Source organism: Oryctolagus cuniculus, chromosome 14, assembly GCF_964237555.1.
Source record: "Oryctolagus cuniculus chromosome 14, mOryCun1.1, whole genome shotgun sequence".
In the NCBI taxonomy this organism is placed as follows: Eukaryota; Metazoa; Chordata; class Mammalia; order Lagomorpha; family Leporidae; genus Oryctolagus; species Oryctolagus cuniculus.
The window spans coordinates 69135598-69151448 of NC_091445.1; the positions used below are offsets into that span (position 1 = coordinate 69135598).

Consider the following 15851-nt stretch of genomic DNA (forward strand, 5'->3'; position numbering starts at 1 on the left):
CTTTCTGCAGGTCTCACTGGGATACTGGGTTTGGGCATTGTGGCTCCCAATCTAGCCTTTTCTCAGATGGTGACCACTTTTGGTTTGGCTGGCATTGTGGGCTACCACACTGTCTGGGGCGTGACTCCCGCTCTGCACTCACCACTGATGTCTGTGACTAATGCAATCTCAGGTTTGTTCCCTTCTCCATTTTTCTCATCTTAGATTTTCATAGGCTCATTTGATCCTGTGAGTGTTTTCAATGGGGCTTACAAAGTCTTTATTTTCCAATTGTTTCACTTCATGTGTGAGGCTGTATTGTGGTGACCCAGGGGCTCTCAGAGGGTGTGGGATATGGGGTTGTGAAGTAAGAGAACATGGAATGTGTCAACCCTTCGGGCTGCTCCCATTTCAAGTAGTGCAAATCCATTGGTATTTACTTCAAGTATGATTTCTTTTAGAGAAAGGATTCCACTGGTGGAATTTGAAAACCAGTGTTTCACAGAACCATTGTTGCAACATCTTTAAGGGATTCCTCTTAGATTCAACTAAACATTCAGTGAACAAGGTTACAATAGGACACACATGGCATTGAGATCACTGTGAGGCTCATGGGACAGGAATCACAGCTTGCTAGTGGGACAGCAGGGGCTTCTCTTTGGTGCAAGTCTACACAGCAGTCCTGGTGGCAGTCCATATGGCTGCCCATGAGCTATTTTCTTTTGCCTCTAGTGATGGTTCAGATGTGAGGGAATAAGACCACACTGGACAGGCATGAGAGATTCCTTGGCTTCAAAGGCTCAAGGCCCATAGTCATTTCTTGTAACACTGCTGTAGATTCAAGGATCTCTGTTGGGAACAGTCTAGCACTCAGCAAAGCCCAAAGCTATATTATCTTCACTGGATATTTATAGATCATAAATAATTATTTCTAGTTCAGATAAAAGTAGCCACCAGGGGTCAGTTTTTACTGTAAGCAATGTTATCTGGTCACCTCAATGATTTGTAGCTTTATCAGAGGAACAGAGCTAGAAAGTTAAAGGAAGGTCATATCCTTTCAGAGAAGGAGAAAGGGTTTTGTTAACCCTTTGCTTAAAACAGTGCTTTTAGTAAGAAAAGGGCTGTGTTGACAACAGCCTCTATCAGGACAGGTCTTTATATTTGGTCCTCTACTTCCTTGGGTTCTACATCTGTAGATCCTACTAACCATGACTCAAGAATATTCAGAAAAAAAATTACATCTGTCCTGAACATGTAGATATTTTTCCTTGTCATTATTTCTAAACAGTACAATGTAATAGATATTTAAGTAGAATTTACATTGTATTATTACTATAAGTAATATAGAGATTATTTAAAGTCTATAGGAGGATGTGTGTAGGTTATATGCAAAAACTATGGTATTTTATATAAAAGGCTTGAGCAACTGCATATTTTGATATCCATAGATGAGGGGTGGTTCCCATAACCAGTCCCATAAGGATACTGACGGATGACCATATATTATTTAAATGAAAATGAAAGAAAACTGACTGGATTTTTTCTTTATGAATTCTATGTATGTGAGGTCCTGTCACTGTAGTTATTTACCTGTTATACTTGCTTTCTAGGATTGACTGCAGTTGGAGGTTTGGCACTGATGGGAGGACAGCTGTATCCCTCCACAACTTCTCAGGGCCTTGCTGCTCTTGCCACATTCATATCCTCAGTCAACATTGCAGGTATAATGATGATGAACGAACCCAGAGTGCTATGTTTAGTGGACATATAAAGCAAATATGAATCACTTTAAAATAGACATTCTGATTTTAAGAAGTTAATTGTACTTTTAGAAAGTCTTTTACTCAGACCATAAATGTTTTTTGTGAAGGAAAAATGGTTTTGCCATCTATAATTTTTAGAAACTCTTTGTGGCCGGCGCTGCGGCTCACTAGGCTAATCCTCCACCTAGTGGCGCCCGCACACTGGGTTCTAGTCCTGGTTGGGGCGCCGGATTCTGTCCCGGTTGCCCCTCTTCCAGGACAGCTCTCTGCTATGGCCCAGGAAGGCAGTGGAGGATGGCCCAAGTGCTTGGGCCCTGCACCCCATAGGAGACCAGGAGAAGCACCTGGCTCCTGCCATCGGATCAGCGCGGTGCACCGGCCGCAGCGCGCCAGCTGTGGCGGCCATTGGAGGGTGAACCCACGGCAAAAAGGAAGACCTTTCTCTTTGGTCTCTCTCTCTCTCACTATCCAGTCTGCCTGTCAAAAAAAAAAAAAAACTCTTTGTAAGAGAACATTTCCCCCCTCCTCAGTACCCCAAAGCAAACAAATATAATGATGTCTTTCTGCAAGCTAACTAGAAAGTTATTTAATGCATAGTTTTCAGTTAGTTGGAGAGCTATCACCATAACATCTATAAACAAGTACAATTTTAGATAACATTTTAATCTTTCCCCTTATCCCAGCACAGACTATGCTTATTTCTGAAAATTGAAAGTCTAGCACATCACTCATGTGTGAGACCCTTTTGATGCAATTTTGTAGCTAAAAATTCTTTAATGTATCTAAGAAACATGGTACTTATTGATATGGTATTTTTTCCTATCATTTGTTACATGGATTAACAAATAGAATAACTTACTGGAAAAAAACCTAACCTTTGATCTTTTGCATTCCCAAGATTTTTGAATGGGTATTTACTTTTAGTCATGCAGAAATATTTGTTTTTTGCATCCAGATAGCAAGTTTTCTTACTGTTTTTAGGTTTTTTGTTTTGTTCTCCACTCTAGTGGAATTGGATTGAATACTAGAATTTTTAATTTTGAAATTCTAAAATGTTACACAAAATTTTATTTATGCCCAGGTAATAAAAATAGAAAAAATTGTTAACACTTAAAAAATACTGTTCAACAAGATACCTATATGTGTTTTATATTTCCTTTGTTTTCATAAGGTGGTTTTCTGGTGACTCAGAGAATGCTGGACATGTTCAAGCGTCCCACGGATCCCCCAGAATACAATTACCTGTATCTACTCCCTGCTGGCACTTTTGTTGGTGGATATTTAGCTGCTCTCTACAGTGGTTATAACATTGAACAAGTAAGAGTATCTTTTGAAAGTTCTAATTTTTTACCACTGTGTTCTGTATCTAACATTATTGTTAACCAAAATTCAACCTGTCAGGCAAATATAACTCTGGAACCATCTTGATCAGAGCATTCCAATCCTCTAAGGATCTGGACCCTGGATTCCAGAGAAATATTTGCCTGCTGGATGTGCAACATGGGTTTAACTGTGTACTTAAGTTTTCCTTCATGTAAAAATGTGGAGGAGATTCCTCAGCTAGACTTGGTCCAAGTTGTTGTCTCCATGCATGAAAGATTCAAGGAGGAAACATAGAAACAGGTGAGCAGGAAAGCAGGGTTCATTTAAGGGCAAAGGGAGAGTACATACTCAGAAGGGAGTGCAGGCAACCTCATGAGGGAGAGCTGCAATTAACAAAGTTTGGGGTTCTTTTATAAGATAGGGATTGATATTAGAATGGGACTTAATTGAATATTCAAGTGGGGCAGAGTTTGGGTGGTGGTGGCTCAAGTACCGACCATTTTGATGCCTCTTTTTTGGAAATCTCAAAAGTGTCCTGGTGTCTGATATGTTGTGGGGCTGCAGTGCATGTGGTGAAATATACAAAGTGTCTGACATCTGGTGCGTGATGAGAGTGGGTATGCTGATGGTGCATTAAGGGGAGTGAGAGTCAGGTGCATGAGGGGGAGTGGGTGTGCTGGGAATGTTGGGGATTTCTACCCAGCGCCACCCCAACACTATGCTAGCATGGAAGAGGATGAGGTTTTAGGTGTTACACATGGGCTGCAGCACAGATGCTAGCAGTCTTCAGTTCCTCACTACTCCCAGACTACATCAAAAAGAATCAAGAAAGTTATTAGCATCTTATTATGTACCTGGATAAATTGTTACAGGGATACGATGAAATAATCAATAAAAAAGTTGATAATTTTTCAAGTGCTAATTGTCCTTTTTCTTTTTTCCCTTCTCTTTCTTAATAAACCCAAGGCATTCTGTCCTGTTATCAAGAGACATTATGCCTATATATATATATATATATATTTTTTTTTTTTAAATTTTTGACAGGCAGAGTGGACAGTGAGAAAGAGAGAGACAGAGAGAAAGGTCTTCCTTTTGTCGTTGGTTCACCCTCCAATGGCCACCGCGGCTGGTGCGCTGCGGCCGGCGCACCGCGCTGATCCGAAGCCAGGAGCCAGATGCTTTTCCTGGTCTCCAATGCAGGTGCAGGGCCCAAGCACTTGGGCCATCCTCCATTACACTCCCGGGCCATAGCAGAGAGCTGTCCTGGAAGAGGGGCAACCGGGACAGAATCCGGCGCCCCGACCGGGACTAGAACCCTGTGTGCCGGCACCTCAAGGCAGAGGATTAGCCTAGTGAGCCACAGCGCCGGCATGCCAATATATTTTTAAAATGATAGTTTGAAAGTTAATGTTACATAGAAAAATAGAAGTTATATAGTTATGATGGAGCCTCAGCTTTGTTCTGAACTCCATTTTCCATTTCTTTTCAGTGATTGTCACTAGATTGAAACCTCTCTACAGAGGAAAGCCATGTCCCTCTTGGTTTCTTCTGCCTTCCCAACAATCAGGATTTATTGAATGAATGGAACTTTTTTTTGAGAAGAGTTGAAGGAATGAGTCAGAGAGATTGAAGTCTAAATTCCCTGTTTGCTGTTTACTGATCATTTGATCTTACAGAAATTTTGGAACCTCTTTAATATTTTATAAAATGTATTTAGTTCTTTTGTCTTATGGATCTCATAAGACTAAACTTATAGCATAGAAGCTTGGACATACATCAGAGGTTTTTTTCTTTCAGATCCAATAGTAACTGTTGATGTTTACGTACTTTTCTTTTTATTTGTGTATGATAGCAAATCCAGAAGAAATCAGTTTATATAAATAGTACAATTGCAAATTTAAGTGTTTAATATGTTAATACTCATAATTAGATGGGAAAATATATGAAAACATTAAAAGAAGAACTTAGATTTGTCTCTCTTATCTCAATTTAAAATTGTCCTCAGACACATGCTTCCACAACACTGAAGGTTATAATAATCTCTCTCTTGGAAGGTCATTAGACCAATCTGGGAGTATGAGTTAAGACTGCCTGGAGGAGCTGTGAAATAAGATCAGATGGATGTATATGCTTTACCCAGGAAATGCATAGACTCAGAAATTATCACTATGTAGGTAGGGGTTGAGATGGTAAAAGTAGATGAAAGCCGTAATGAGGATTTATACAGGAAGAATAATTTCTGGCTTAGTATATAACCCTAGGAAATAACAACATTTGGGGGATGTTGATATGGTCACTCAAAAAGTTACTATAAGGAAACAGAGGAAGAGTGATCAGAGATAGGAGAACCAAAATAGTATAGGGCCACTTGAATGTGCATATCAGTTTTATTTGTGTTAGCCAAAGACTGGAAACAATTCAAATGTCCTGCAGCAGGTACATGGCTAACTATGAGGTAGCCATACAGTGGAGTGCTGCTCAGTGATAAAAAGAAATGAACCACTGATACACCAAACAACATAGATGAATCTCAAAAGCATCAGACCAATGGAAAGAAGGCAGAAATAAAAAAGTAAATACTGTATGATTCTATTTACATGAAATACTTTAAAGGGAAAAACTGATCTATAGTGACAGAGGCATATCAGTAGTTTTCTGGGATGGGGGAAATGGCTTGGGGCCTGGTGTACAGGGGGAACAGCAGGGACTGACCGAACATGGATAAGAGGAATCTTTTTAGGATCAAGAAAATGTTCTATGTCTTGACTGTAATGGTAATTACAGGTGAGTGCATATCCGTGAAACTCAGTAAACTGTACATGTAGAATGAGAACATCTTACTGTAAGTTATACCTTAATAAAGTTTATTTTAAAATGTCAAAAAAAGTAATCTCTCTTTCCCCTTTCCCCTGAAAAGATCATGTACCTAGGTTCGGGTTTGTGCTGTGTTGGGGCCCTGGCTGGCCTTTCTACCCAGGGAACAGCGCGTCTTGGCAATGCATTGGGCATGGTTGGGGTTGCTGGAGGTCTGGCAGCCACCTTAGGAGGCCTAAAACCGTGCCCAGAATTGTTAGCTCAGATGTCTGGTGCAATGGCTTTGGGTGGTACCATTGGTAAGTATTTGTGGGATTTCTCCTTTATGTGAATGCATGGCCTGCAAACACCTGAAGGCAATTAGGTTCATAGATTTGGGAGAACTACATTAGGAGTAATACCTTTTAATAGTAGCATCTTTATTGCCGAACATATATTTCTGTGTGAGGCCCATATAAGTGAAGGAGTTAGATTCTCTTAATGGAAATTGTTTCAACAAATATATGTTTTGGTGAAAATTCCATACAGTTGAGAAAATTCTCAACCTAATGTAAGCATTTAGCAATATTGTGCGCATCAACTGAGTCAAACGAGTGGGCCATAAAATGCCCTGTATATAGTTCTTATTTTCCTTCACTTACTGTGTCCAGTTAGCTAATAGTTGAATGGGGGATTTGGAATAGTTACATATGTATGAGGATTGGGTACAGGTCATCTTTTGTTCTGTGAGGTATAAGTAACAGCAGGAGATGCTACCTCAGTTACTTGTTAAAAACTTTGAAAACATGTGGGCCAGCAGGAAAACCACTATTTTAATTTTGGTTTAGTGCTCCACTGACTTTCAAATGTTTAGGAATTTTGCTAGCTGGATTTTGAATATAACCATTGTTAATACTTAAATTATATAAACTCAAAACCAAATAAATTGAATTATAAAATAAGGTAAAAAAACTAGAAATTCATCTTTCCCACTGACTAGATTTTATTGCCTATGTTCATGAGGTCATTTATATCTATTTGTATGTGTGCAGTAGAAATACTGTAATGGTGGGTTACTGTACATCTTCTCCCAATTCTACATTCCATGAAATCACATTGGTAGATTAAAATCGGCCCTAGTTAGGATATTTACACTATGAAATAACAAAATGACATAAATCTGGACTTTATTTATTTATTTTTTTAAAGGTTTATCTATTTATTTGAAACTCAGAGTTACACAGAGAGGAGAGGCAGAGAGAGAGAGGTCTTCCATCCGCTGGTTCACTCCTCAGTCGGCTGCAATGGCCAGAGCTGAGTCAATCCAAAGCCAGGTTCCACGAGCTTCTTCAGGACTCCCACACAGGTGCAGGGGCCCAAGGACTTGGGCCATCTTCACTGCTTTCCCAGGCCATAGCAGAGAGCTGGATCAGAAGTGGAGCAGCTGGGACTTGAATTGGCACCCATATGGGATGCTGGCACTGCAGGAAGTGGCTTTACCCTCTTCACCACAGTGCTGGCCCCAGGGAAGTTCTTTAGACTTGATCCTAGAAAGTATTTTGAACCCACTTCTCCATCACCCACTTGTAGCCATGAAACTCTTTGCTATCTCCTAATTTGGGAATTTACTACCCATATTTTTTGCCTTCTTTACCTTTGAACTTGGCTCCCGCTCACCCATTTGAAAACCAATGCTATCTTCATATTACAGCTATTTCTGTTTGCACAGGAGCAAGCATTGGCTGTAGAGGACAGAGTCTGTGATGTTCATTCATAGTGGAAAATATAAGGGGATCTGATTGGAGCTTTGAATAATGTGAAGAAGTATTTGTTAGGGAATTGTAGTTAGTAAGGGGAAGAGACTGTCATTGATGCTATGTATTTGTGCTCATTATAGTGGACCTTGTTAGCTGTGCTGGGTATACATATAGAGTCAATGGCTTTACATTCTGTACAGCCACTGTAGAGAATATTTAGCCTATACTAGGAGTAAGGCAAAGGTTATTGGTCATAGCTATGGCGACCCTTAAATGTGATCTTTGTTGTGGCTATTCCTCAAAGTTCTGTCAAGTTTTAATCTCTCCTTGACCTTCATTTCCCAACAGGATTGACGATTGCCAAACGCATCCAGATTTCTGATTTACCTCAGTTAGTTGCTGCTTTCCACAGTTTAGTGGGTTTAGCAGCTGTACTTACTTGCATAGCTGAGTACATTGTAGAATATCCACATTTTGCCATGGATGCAACAGCAAATCTCACCAAGATTGTGGCCTACCTTGGCACTTACATTGGTGGTGTTACCTTTAGTGGGTCTCTTGTTGCCTATGGGAAATTGCAGGGTAAGTAACTCAACCTACAGGTAAATATCTATTGTTGAGGGTATTTGTGGATCCATTTCAATTTCAGAAAATAGTATAACAGTAGAAACTGTTAAGTGAAGAGTGTTTGTATGATACTCAGAAATATGTAAAAGTTTTTCTTTCCCCTTTGCTGATCCTTAAAAGGGTCAAAAAACTTTGAAGCTATTTATTTCTCCAGGCAGCCACTGTTGAAATTAATTAGTGAATGGAAATTGATGTAGAGGAAATTGATGTACTTGACATTTGACAATACATATAAATAAAAACTTCTTGATAACTTTGATTAGAAATATCTCTATAGAGTTCATAGAAATGAACTTGATAGGTTTTCCAGAATAGAGAGTACCTTGCTGAATAAGGTATTGTGATTAGCAGACAGTAATTTTGAATACAAACACACATTTCAGGGCTGCAGCATGGCAACTTTTGCTTCTGCTAAAGTATATCATGGAAATAGAAGTGCAGAAAAAATCCACAGAGGCTGCTTTTATTGTTTTAGCAAAAATATGAGTGTTTAGAAAAACTAGTTAGTGATTTAAAAATATGGTTTTGCTTCTCAGAAACGAAGTCATTAAAATTAGGTGGGGGACTTGCATGAAACATAAAAAGCGTAAAAGAACTTCAAGTCTATAACATTCTTGTTTCATTCTTTGTCTTCAGAAATAATTAACAAATTAGGGTTCTGCTCCCTTGGGCTCAGTTGATACAATCAGAAAGGCTAATGTACTAGGACTCTGTATTGAAGTTTTAAATAGCTAAAACCACACTTCTGTATTGGTCATACGGGAAAAAAAATCACTTTTTAAGATTCAGTAATAAAGAGTAGAGAAATGTGTGGTTCAAGTCAGGAAAAGAGAAGTTGAGTTGAACCATATTTTTCCTCTCTCCCTTTAATGTTTGTTATGTGTAATAATTCTAATTTGTTTTCATGTTTCATATCTGGTTATATAAATTAATATCTTAATGTAATACCACGGTATTATTCTAACATTGGATTTTGGTAGTTTAGGTTGGAATGGCATGCACTTGAGTATGCTTGTGAGAAGTTTCTTATGACACATTCTGCATTCTGAGTTTTATGTGTGCTTGGTTCTAGGTATACTGAAATCTGCCCCTCTTCTCCTACCTGGAAGGCATTTACTCAATGCAGGCTTGCTGGCTGCTAGTGTGGGTGGAATAATACCATTCATGATGGATCCGAGTTTTACGACCGGCATTACCTGTCTGGGCTCTGTGTCTGCTCTCTCTGCTATCATGGTAAGATGTCAGGGACTGAAAAGTGCATACTGAGGCAGGTGTTCAGCCTAATAGTTAAGACACCCATGAACTGCATTGGAATATCTGGGTTTGATACTCACCTCTGGCTGGTGAATAAGAGTTTTAAAAAGCCCAGGGTTTCTATTCCATTCATTAGGTGCCTACTGGGTGACAAGCCTACAAAATAGTGCTTTGGGGTTTATACAATACCCAAAACATAGTCTTTGAAATATCCCAAGACAGTGTTAGGCAGTCTCTCTTCATTTGTTGCACATTCATTGAAAGATATGACACCAAATCAGATAATTGTATAAAATGAAGTGCAGTTAACTGACCCAGTGTGCTCAGTGAGGGACTTCACTGAGGTCTTTCATGATAGGTTTGATATTCCTTTTTCTCACTAATTCTTGTGTTTAGTATATTAATACTTATAGCATTTTTAAAGTTATCTGTATGTTACAGTTTAGCTCTTTGTCATACCAGTGTAGGATACTGTTATATGTAGTACTGTGTCATTCTTCACTGATCACATCATATTCCTCTAGTTTATTATATACTTTGTATACAAGGTTTATGTTTTAAATTAAAAAAATTATCTGGAGTTCCTAGCACAAAATTAGACATACCATGATTGCTTTTTAAACATTTACTGACTCCTTGATTCAGAAACTTGATAGTACTTTTTTTTTTTTTTTTTTTTTTTTTGACAGGCAGAGTGGACAGTGAGAGAGAGTGAGTCAGAGAGAAAGGTCTTCCTTTGCCGTTGGTTCACCCTCCAATGGCTGCTGCGGCTGGCGCGCTGCGGCTGGCACACTGCGCTGATCCGAAGGCAGGAGCTAGGTGCTTCTCCTGGTCTCCCATGGGGTGCAGGGCCCAAGCACTTGGGCCATCCTCCACTGCACTCCCTGGCCACAGCAGAGAGCTGTCCTGGAAGAGGGGCAACCGGGACAGAATCCGGTGCCCCGACCGGGACTAGAACCCGGTGTGCCGGCGCCGCAAGGCGGAGGATTAGCCTATTGAGCCACGGCGCCAGCTATAGTACTTGTTTTTTTTGTGATCATAAGAGTTAGGTCATGATTTCAGTACAGAAACTTTGGAACACTAAGAAGGATCTCAAAATTATGTCTTTATATAAATACAGATGATCCAGTTTTATTCTGGCTTAGATATCATTGGTTTTTGTTTTATTTTTAGAAGCAGAATTTTGATATTTTAAATCTAATAAAGCAGAAGAGTTAAAAGAAAGTCTGAAAATCTGTTGTTTAGAAATATAAAACTTCAAGAATTATGGTTTTTGAGAAGTGGTGAATATATTTAAAAGATACTATACTTAATAGCTCTGTGAGAATGTCCAAGTAAGAAGAAGTATTGAGTGATAGGGTTTTTCTTTATTATCTTAAAAATAAAATAGATTTTTATTTGAAAAAAAGTATTTTATACATATTATTTGCTTTTGGCTAAAATAAGTAATATATGAATATACTGAGATTGTAAGAAACTAAAAAATGAAGGAGTATGAAGAATAAAAAGAAAAATATTTGTCCCTTACTATCCTTTTTTCTTTCCTGGGTTTAGTAATTCTGGATTGCATGGTGGACATTGTTAATGAAACATTATAGAAACTGTAAATTTTGCATTTGCCCAAAGAGAATTGATGGTAACTTTTATTTATTTGTTTTTGTAGGCAGTTAACTTGGCCAGACTTAAATTTCTACTCCTGTTTGGTGGGGGAAACTAAAATCTCTGCTATTTTATCCTTAACAGGATTGCTTGGAGTCTGCCTGCTATACGCATAGTACAAGAGTCAGCCAGATAATTTGGGTGGAGTTTGCACACAGAATTGGAGCTCCCTCTCTGTAGTTTGCCTCTTGATAGCATTTTCCTTCTCGTTTTTCAGATATTTTAATCATCACAAACCCTATCCTTGGGATCTTCAGATGAGTCATATATTAGTTTTAGCTACTGCACTTGATACCCATGGGGGCCTACCTTTAGTCTAAAGACATAAGTAACAATTGGGAAATTCACTTAGTGTTCTATATTTTTCCTCGTGTAGCCCCTCTCCAGTTTCTGCCCGTTTTTCATCACTGCCTTTATTTAGGGATTTTTGGGTAGGTGGGATGGCTCAGTGTTATCAGTTATTATTAGTTATTAGTTGTTATTGTCTGTAGGAGAGCTGGTCATATAGGAAGTCCTTGGTCATTACCAGAAGTAGAACTTCTAAGTAAATGTATTACTTGGAAAACTAGAATGATTAAGAACTAAGATGTGGGGCTAGCGCTGTGGTGTAGGCTAAGCCTCCACCTTCAGTTCTAGCATCCCAGTTCATGGCCTGACTGCTCCACTTCCTATCCAGCTCTCTGCTTAAGGGCTGGGAAAGTACATACTTGGGAGACCTGAAAGAAGCTGCTGGCTCCTGCCTTTGGATGGCTCAGCTCTAGCTATTGTGGCCATTTGTGGAGTGAAACAGTGGCTAGAAGACCTTTCTATCTCTCCCTCTCTGTCTGTAGCTTTGCCTCTCAAATAAGTAAATAAAAGAATTTTTTTTAATAAAATATTTTTAAAAGAATTAAAATGTTAGAGGTTTATTTTAATATTATTAATCTTGAGTTCTGCTGTGATTTTCATCCTAGGGTGTGACTTTGACGGCTGCTATAGGGGGTGCTGACATGCCTGTTGTCATTACTGTGCTGAACAGCTACTCAGGCTGGGCTCTGTGTGCGGAGGGCTTCCTGCTCAACAATAACCTGCTTACCATCGTAGGCGCTCTCATTGGCTCATCTGGTGCTATCCTGTCATACATCATGTGTGTGGTAAGAAACAGATATGTTAAAGAGAAAAAAATGATGTTCTAGAAATGTGGATGTGCTTATCATTTATTTGCAGTAGAAATGAATATGTCAATTTTAATTGTTTTCAATGGAAATAATTTTAATAATCTTCTAAGACTTTTTAAAGTACACAACTGTAGAGAATTAGGAAAATTAGATATAAAGTTAAAAATCTGGGACAGATGCTGATATAGTGGTTAAGACACTGCTTTGGACACTCGCATCCAATATTAGAGTACCTGGTACTCTAATTTTCTTCTTGAAAGCAAGAAGATGTCCTACAAATAATTAAAAGTCTAGCTAGGAAGCTTTTTCAAATTATAGATACCATTTTCTAAATAATAGTTTTGAATAACATTTAAAGTACAAACGTGTAGATATGTGAAATAAGTGTATGACTTCATATGATAAATAATTTAAACAGAAAACAATATTCTGTGTTCATTCTTTTGCTACAATATTAAAAACACTCTTATAACTTAGAATTTTCCTTATATTTTAATTGAAAATCTCATTATAATTTAGTATCATAAAAATACTTTGTTTCTTTGGCCATATTGTAAAACAAAGGATTTGATGGTACAGATTTACAAGAGATTTTTAAATGAAATTGCCCAAAATTTTCAGTGATTTTGGAAAGGTAGAGGTTGTTGATCCTGCTTAAAATTGTCAGGTTTGGTGGCTTTTAAGTACAAATATTTTTAAAGAATATAAAAATGCATTGATTATACTGGAAATTCAGGTTTTTTTTTTTTCTAAAAATGAATTTTAACTGCTTTGTGCTTTATTTAGTGGATTTGAGGACCAGTAGGGGGCAGTAAAATTTCATTATTACTTCAATATGGTTTGTTGGAAAAAAGATTTTAAAATTAAATGGGGAGAATTTGAACTTTGACAAAGCCAGTGGCAAACTGATATGGGTAGGGATTGGGGGAGGTCTTGTATTTATTTTATTTTATATATTGATTTAGTTTATTTGTTTATTTTATTTTTAAAAGATTTATTTTTATCTATTTGAAAAGCAGAGTTAGCAGGGTGTGGGGCGGTGTAAGGGGTGGCCTTAATCCACTGGTTCACTCCCCAAATGGCCACAATAGTGAGGGCTGGGCCAGGCCAAAGCCAAGAGCCTGGAGTTTCTTTTGGGTCTCTCATGTGGATATTGGGGCCCAAGGACTTGTGCCATCCTCTGCTGCTTTTCCAGGCACATTAGCAGGGAACTGAATTGTAAGTGGAGTATCTGGGACTGGAACCTGCTCCCAAATGAATTTCCAGTATAATCAATGCATTTTTCTATTCTTTAAAAATATTTGTACTTAAAAGCCACCAAACCTGACAATGCCCATGTTGTAGGTAGTGGTTTAACCCACTAGGCTATGTCACAGCTCCTATTTTTTATTTTAAAGACAGAGAAAAGTGGGGAGGGGCAGAGAGGGAGAAAGATAGCTCTTATTTGTTGCTTCACGTCCCAAATGCCTGCAAAAGCTGGACCTGGACTAAGCCAAAACCTGGAGCCAGGGACTCAATCCAGGTCTCTCAAACAGCTGGCAAGGACCCAACCACTTTTTAAAAAAATTTTATTTGTTATACAAGTTTCATGTATTTCATATATACAGATTTAGAAACATAGTGATGCTTCCCACCCTATCCTCCTTTCCACCTTTGTTCCTACCCTTCCTCCCTCTCCTATTCTTGCACTTAATTTTTACAAAGATCTTTTTTCAGTACACTTTATACTCATAAAGTTAACCCTACACTAAGTAAATAGTTCAACAAATAACATGAAGAAAAAGATACTGTGCCTAAACAGATGAGACAAGGGCTATAAACAATCATCAAATCTCAAAATGCGCACTTCACTCCAATACATTATATTTTAGGTACTCTGTTAGTTACTCCAGATCAGGAAAAACACATAATATCTGTCTTTTTGGTACTGACTTATTTCGCTAAATATAATGGTTTCCAGTTGAATCCATTTTGTTGCAACAGAAAGCATTTCATTTTTTTTATAGCTGAGTAGTACTCCGTATGTATATACCATAATTTCTTTATCCAGTCATCAGTTGATAGACATTTGTGTTGGTTCAATATATTAGCTATTGTAAATTGAGCTGCTATAAACATGGGGGTTCAGTTAACTCTTTCATATGATAATTTTATTTCCTTTGGGTACATTCCCAGGAGTGGGATGGCTGGGCCATATGGTAGGTATATATGCAGATTTCTAAGGTATCTCCATGCTGTCTTCCACAGTGGCTGCACTGGTTTACATTCCCACCAACAGTGGGTTAGGATACATTTTTCACCACATCCTTGCCATTAGTATTTGTTTGTTGATTTCTGTATGAGAGCCATTCTAATGGGGGTGAGGTGAAACCTTATTGTTGTTTTGATTTGCATTTCCCTGAGGGCTAGTGATCCTGAGCATTTTTTCTTGTGTCTGTTGGCTATTTGAATTTCCTCTTTTGAAAAATGCCTGTTCAAGTCCTTTGCCCATTTCTTATTTGATTACTTGTTTTGTTGTTGTTGAATTTCTTGAGCTCTTTATAGAATCTGGATATTAATCCTTTATCAGCTGCATAGTTTGCAAATATTTTTCCCCATTCTGTCTGTTGCCTTTTCACTTTGTTGAGTGTTTCCTTTGCAGTGCAGAAGCTTCTCAGATTGATATAATCCAATTTGTTAATTTTGGCTTTGATTGCCTATGCTTCTAGGATCTTTTCTGAGAAGATTTTGTCTATGCCAATGTCTTGCAAAATCTCCCCAATGTTCTGTGGTAATTTGATGGTATTGAGTCATAGATTTAGGTCTTTGATCCATTTTGAGTGGATTTTTATGTAAGGTGTAAGTAGAGGTCTTGATTCATACTTCTGCATGCAGAGATCCAGTTTTCCCAGCACCATTTGTTGAAGAGACTGTCCTTGCTTCAGGGATTGATTTTAGCTCCTTTGTCAAAGATAAGTTAGTTGTAGATGCATGGATTGATTTCTGGAGTTTCTATTCTGTTCCTTTGGCCTACATATCTGTTTTTGTTCCAGTACTAGGCTATAAAATGATAACTGCCCTTTAGTATGTCTTGAAATCTGGTTTTATGATGCCTCTGGCTTTGTTTTTATTGTATGATATTGCTTTAGCTATGCTAGGTCTCTTGTTTCCATAAATTTCAGCATTTTTTCTAAATCTGAGAATAATGTCATTGGTATTTTGATTGGGATCACACTGAATCTGTAAATTGCTTTTAGTAGTATGATGATATTGATTTTTCCAATCCATGAACATGGAAAATTTTTCTATTTTTTTGTGTCTTGTTCTATTTCTAATGTTTTATAATTTTTATCATAGAGATCTTTCACATCCTTGGTTAAATTAATTCCAAGCTATTTGCTTTTTTTGGAGCTATTGTGTGTTGGATTAATTTCAGAAGCTCTTTCTCAGCTAAGGCATTGTCTGTGTTTACAAAGGCTATTGATTTTTTTGTGTGTGTTAATTTTTATCATACCAGTTTACCAAACTCTTTTCTGAGTTCCAATAGTTTCTCAGTGGAG

At 38.0% G+C, this 15851-nt stretch overlaps 1 protein-coding gene across 10 annotated transcripts in view; it reads left to right on the forward strand.

Moving 5' to 3' along the window:
* The window catches only part of NNT (nicotinamide nucleotide transhydrogenase), a 104214-nt gene that overhangs the window by 48539 nt on the left and 39824 nt on the right, over positions 1 to 15851 (forward strand). For all 10 annotated transcript variants that reach the window (XR_011382030.1, XM_008262181.4, XM_008262180.4 and 7 more), the window contains exons 11-17: positions 11 to 172; positions 1590 to 1700; positions 2914 to 3059; positions 5983 to 6178; positions 7964 to 8197; positions 9315 to 9475; positions 12109 to 12288. Coding sequence is in view for 9 of the 10 variants with exons in the window: in XM_008262181.4 (XP_008260403.1) it covers positions 11 to 172; positions 1590 to 1700; positions 2914 to 3059; positions 5983 to 6178; positions 7964 to 8197; positions 9315 to 9475; positions 12109 to 12288 (1190 nt within the window). In the remaining variant the exon portion in view is untranslated. The remainder of the gene's footprint in view (positions 1 to 10; positions 173 to 1589; positions 1701 to 2913; positions 3060 to 5982; positions 6179 to 7963; positions 8198 to 9314; positions 9476 to 12108; positions 12289 to 15851) is intronic.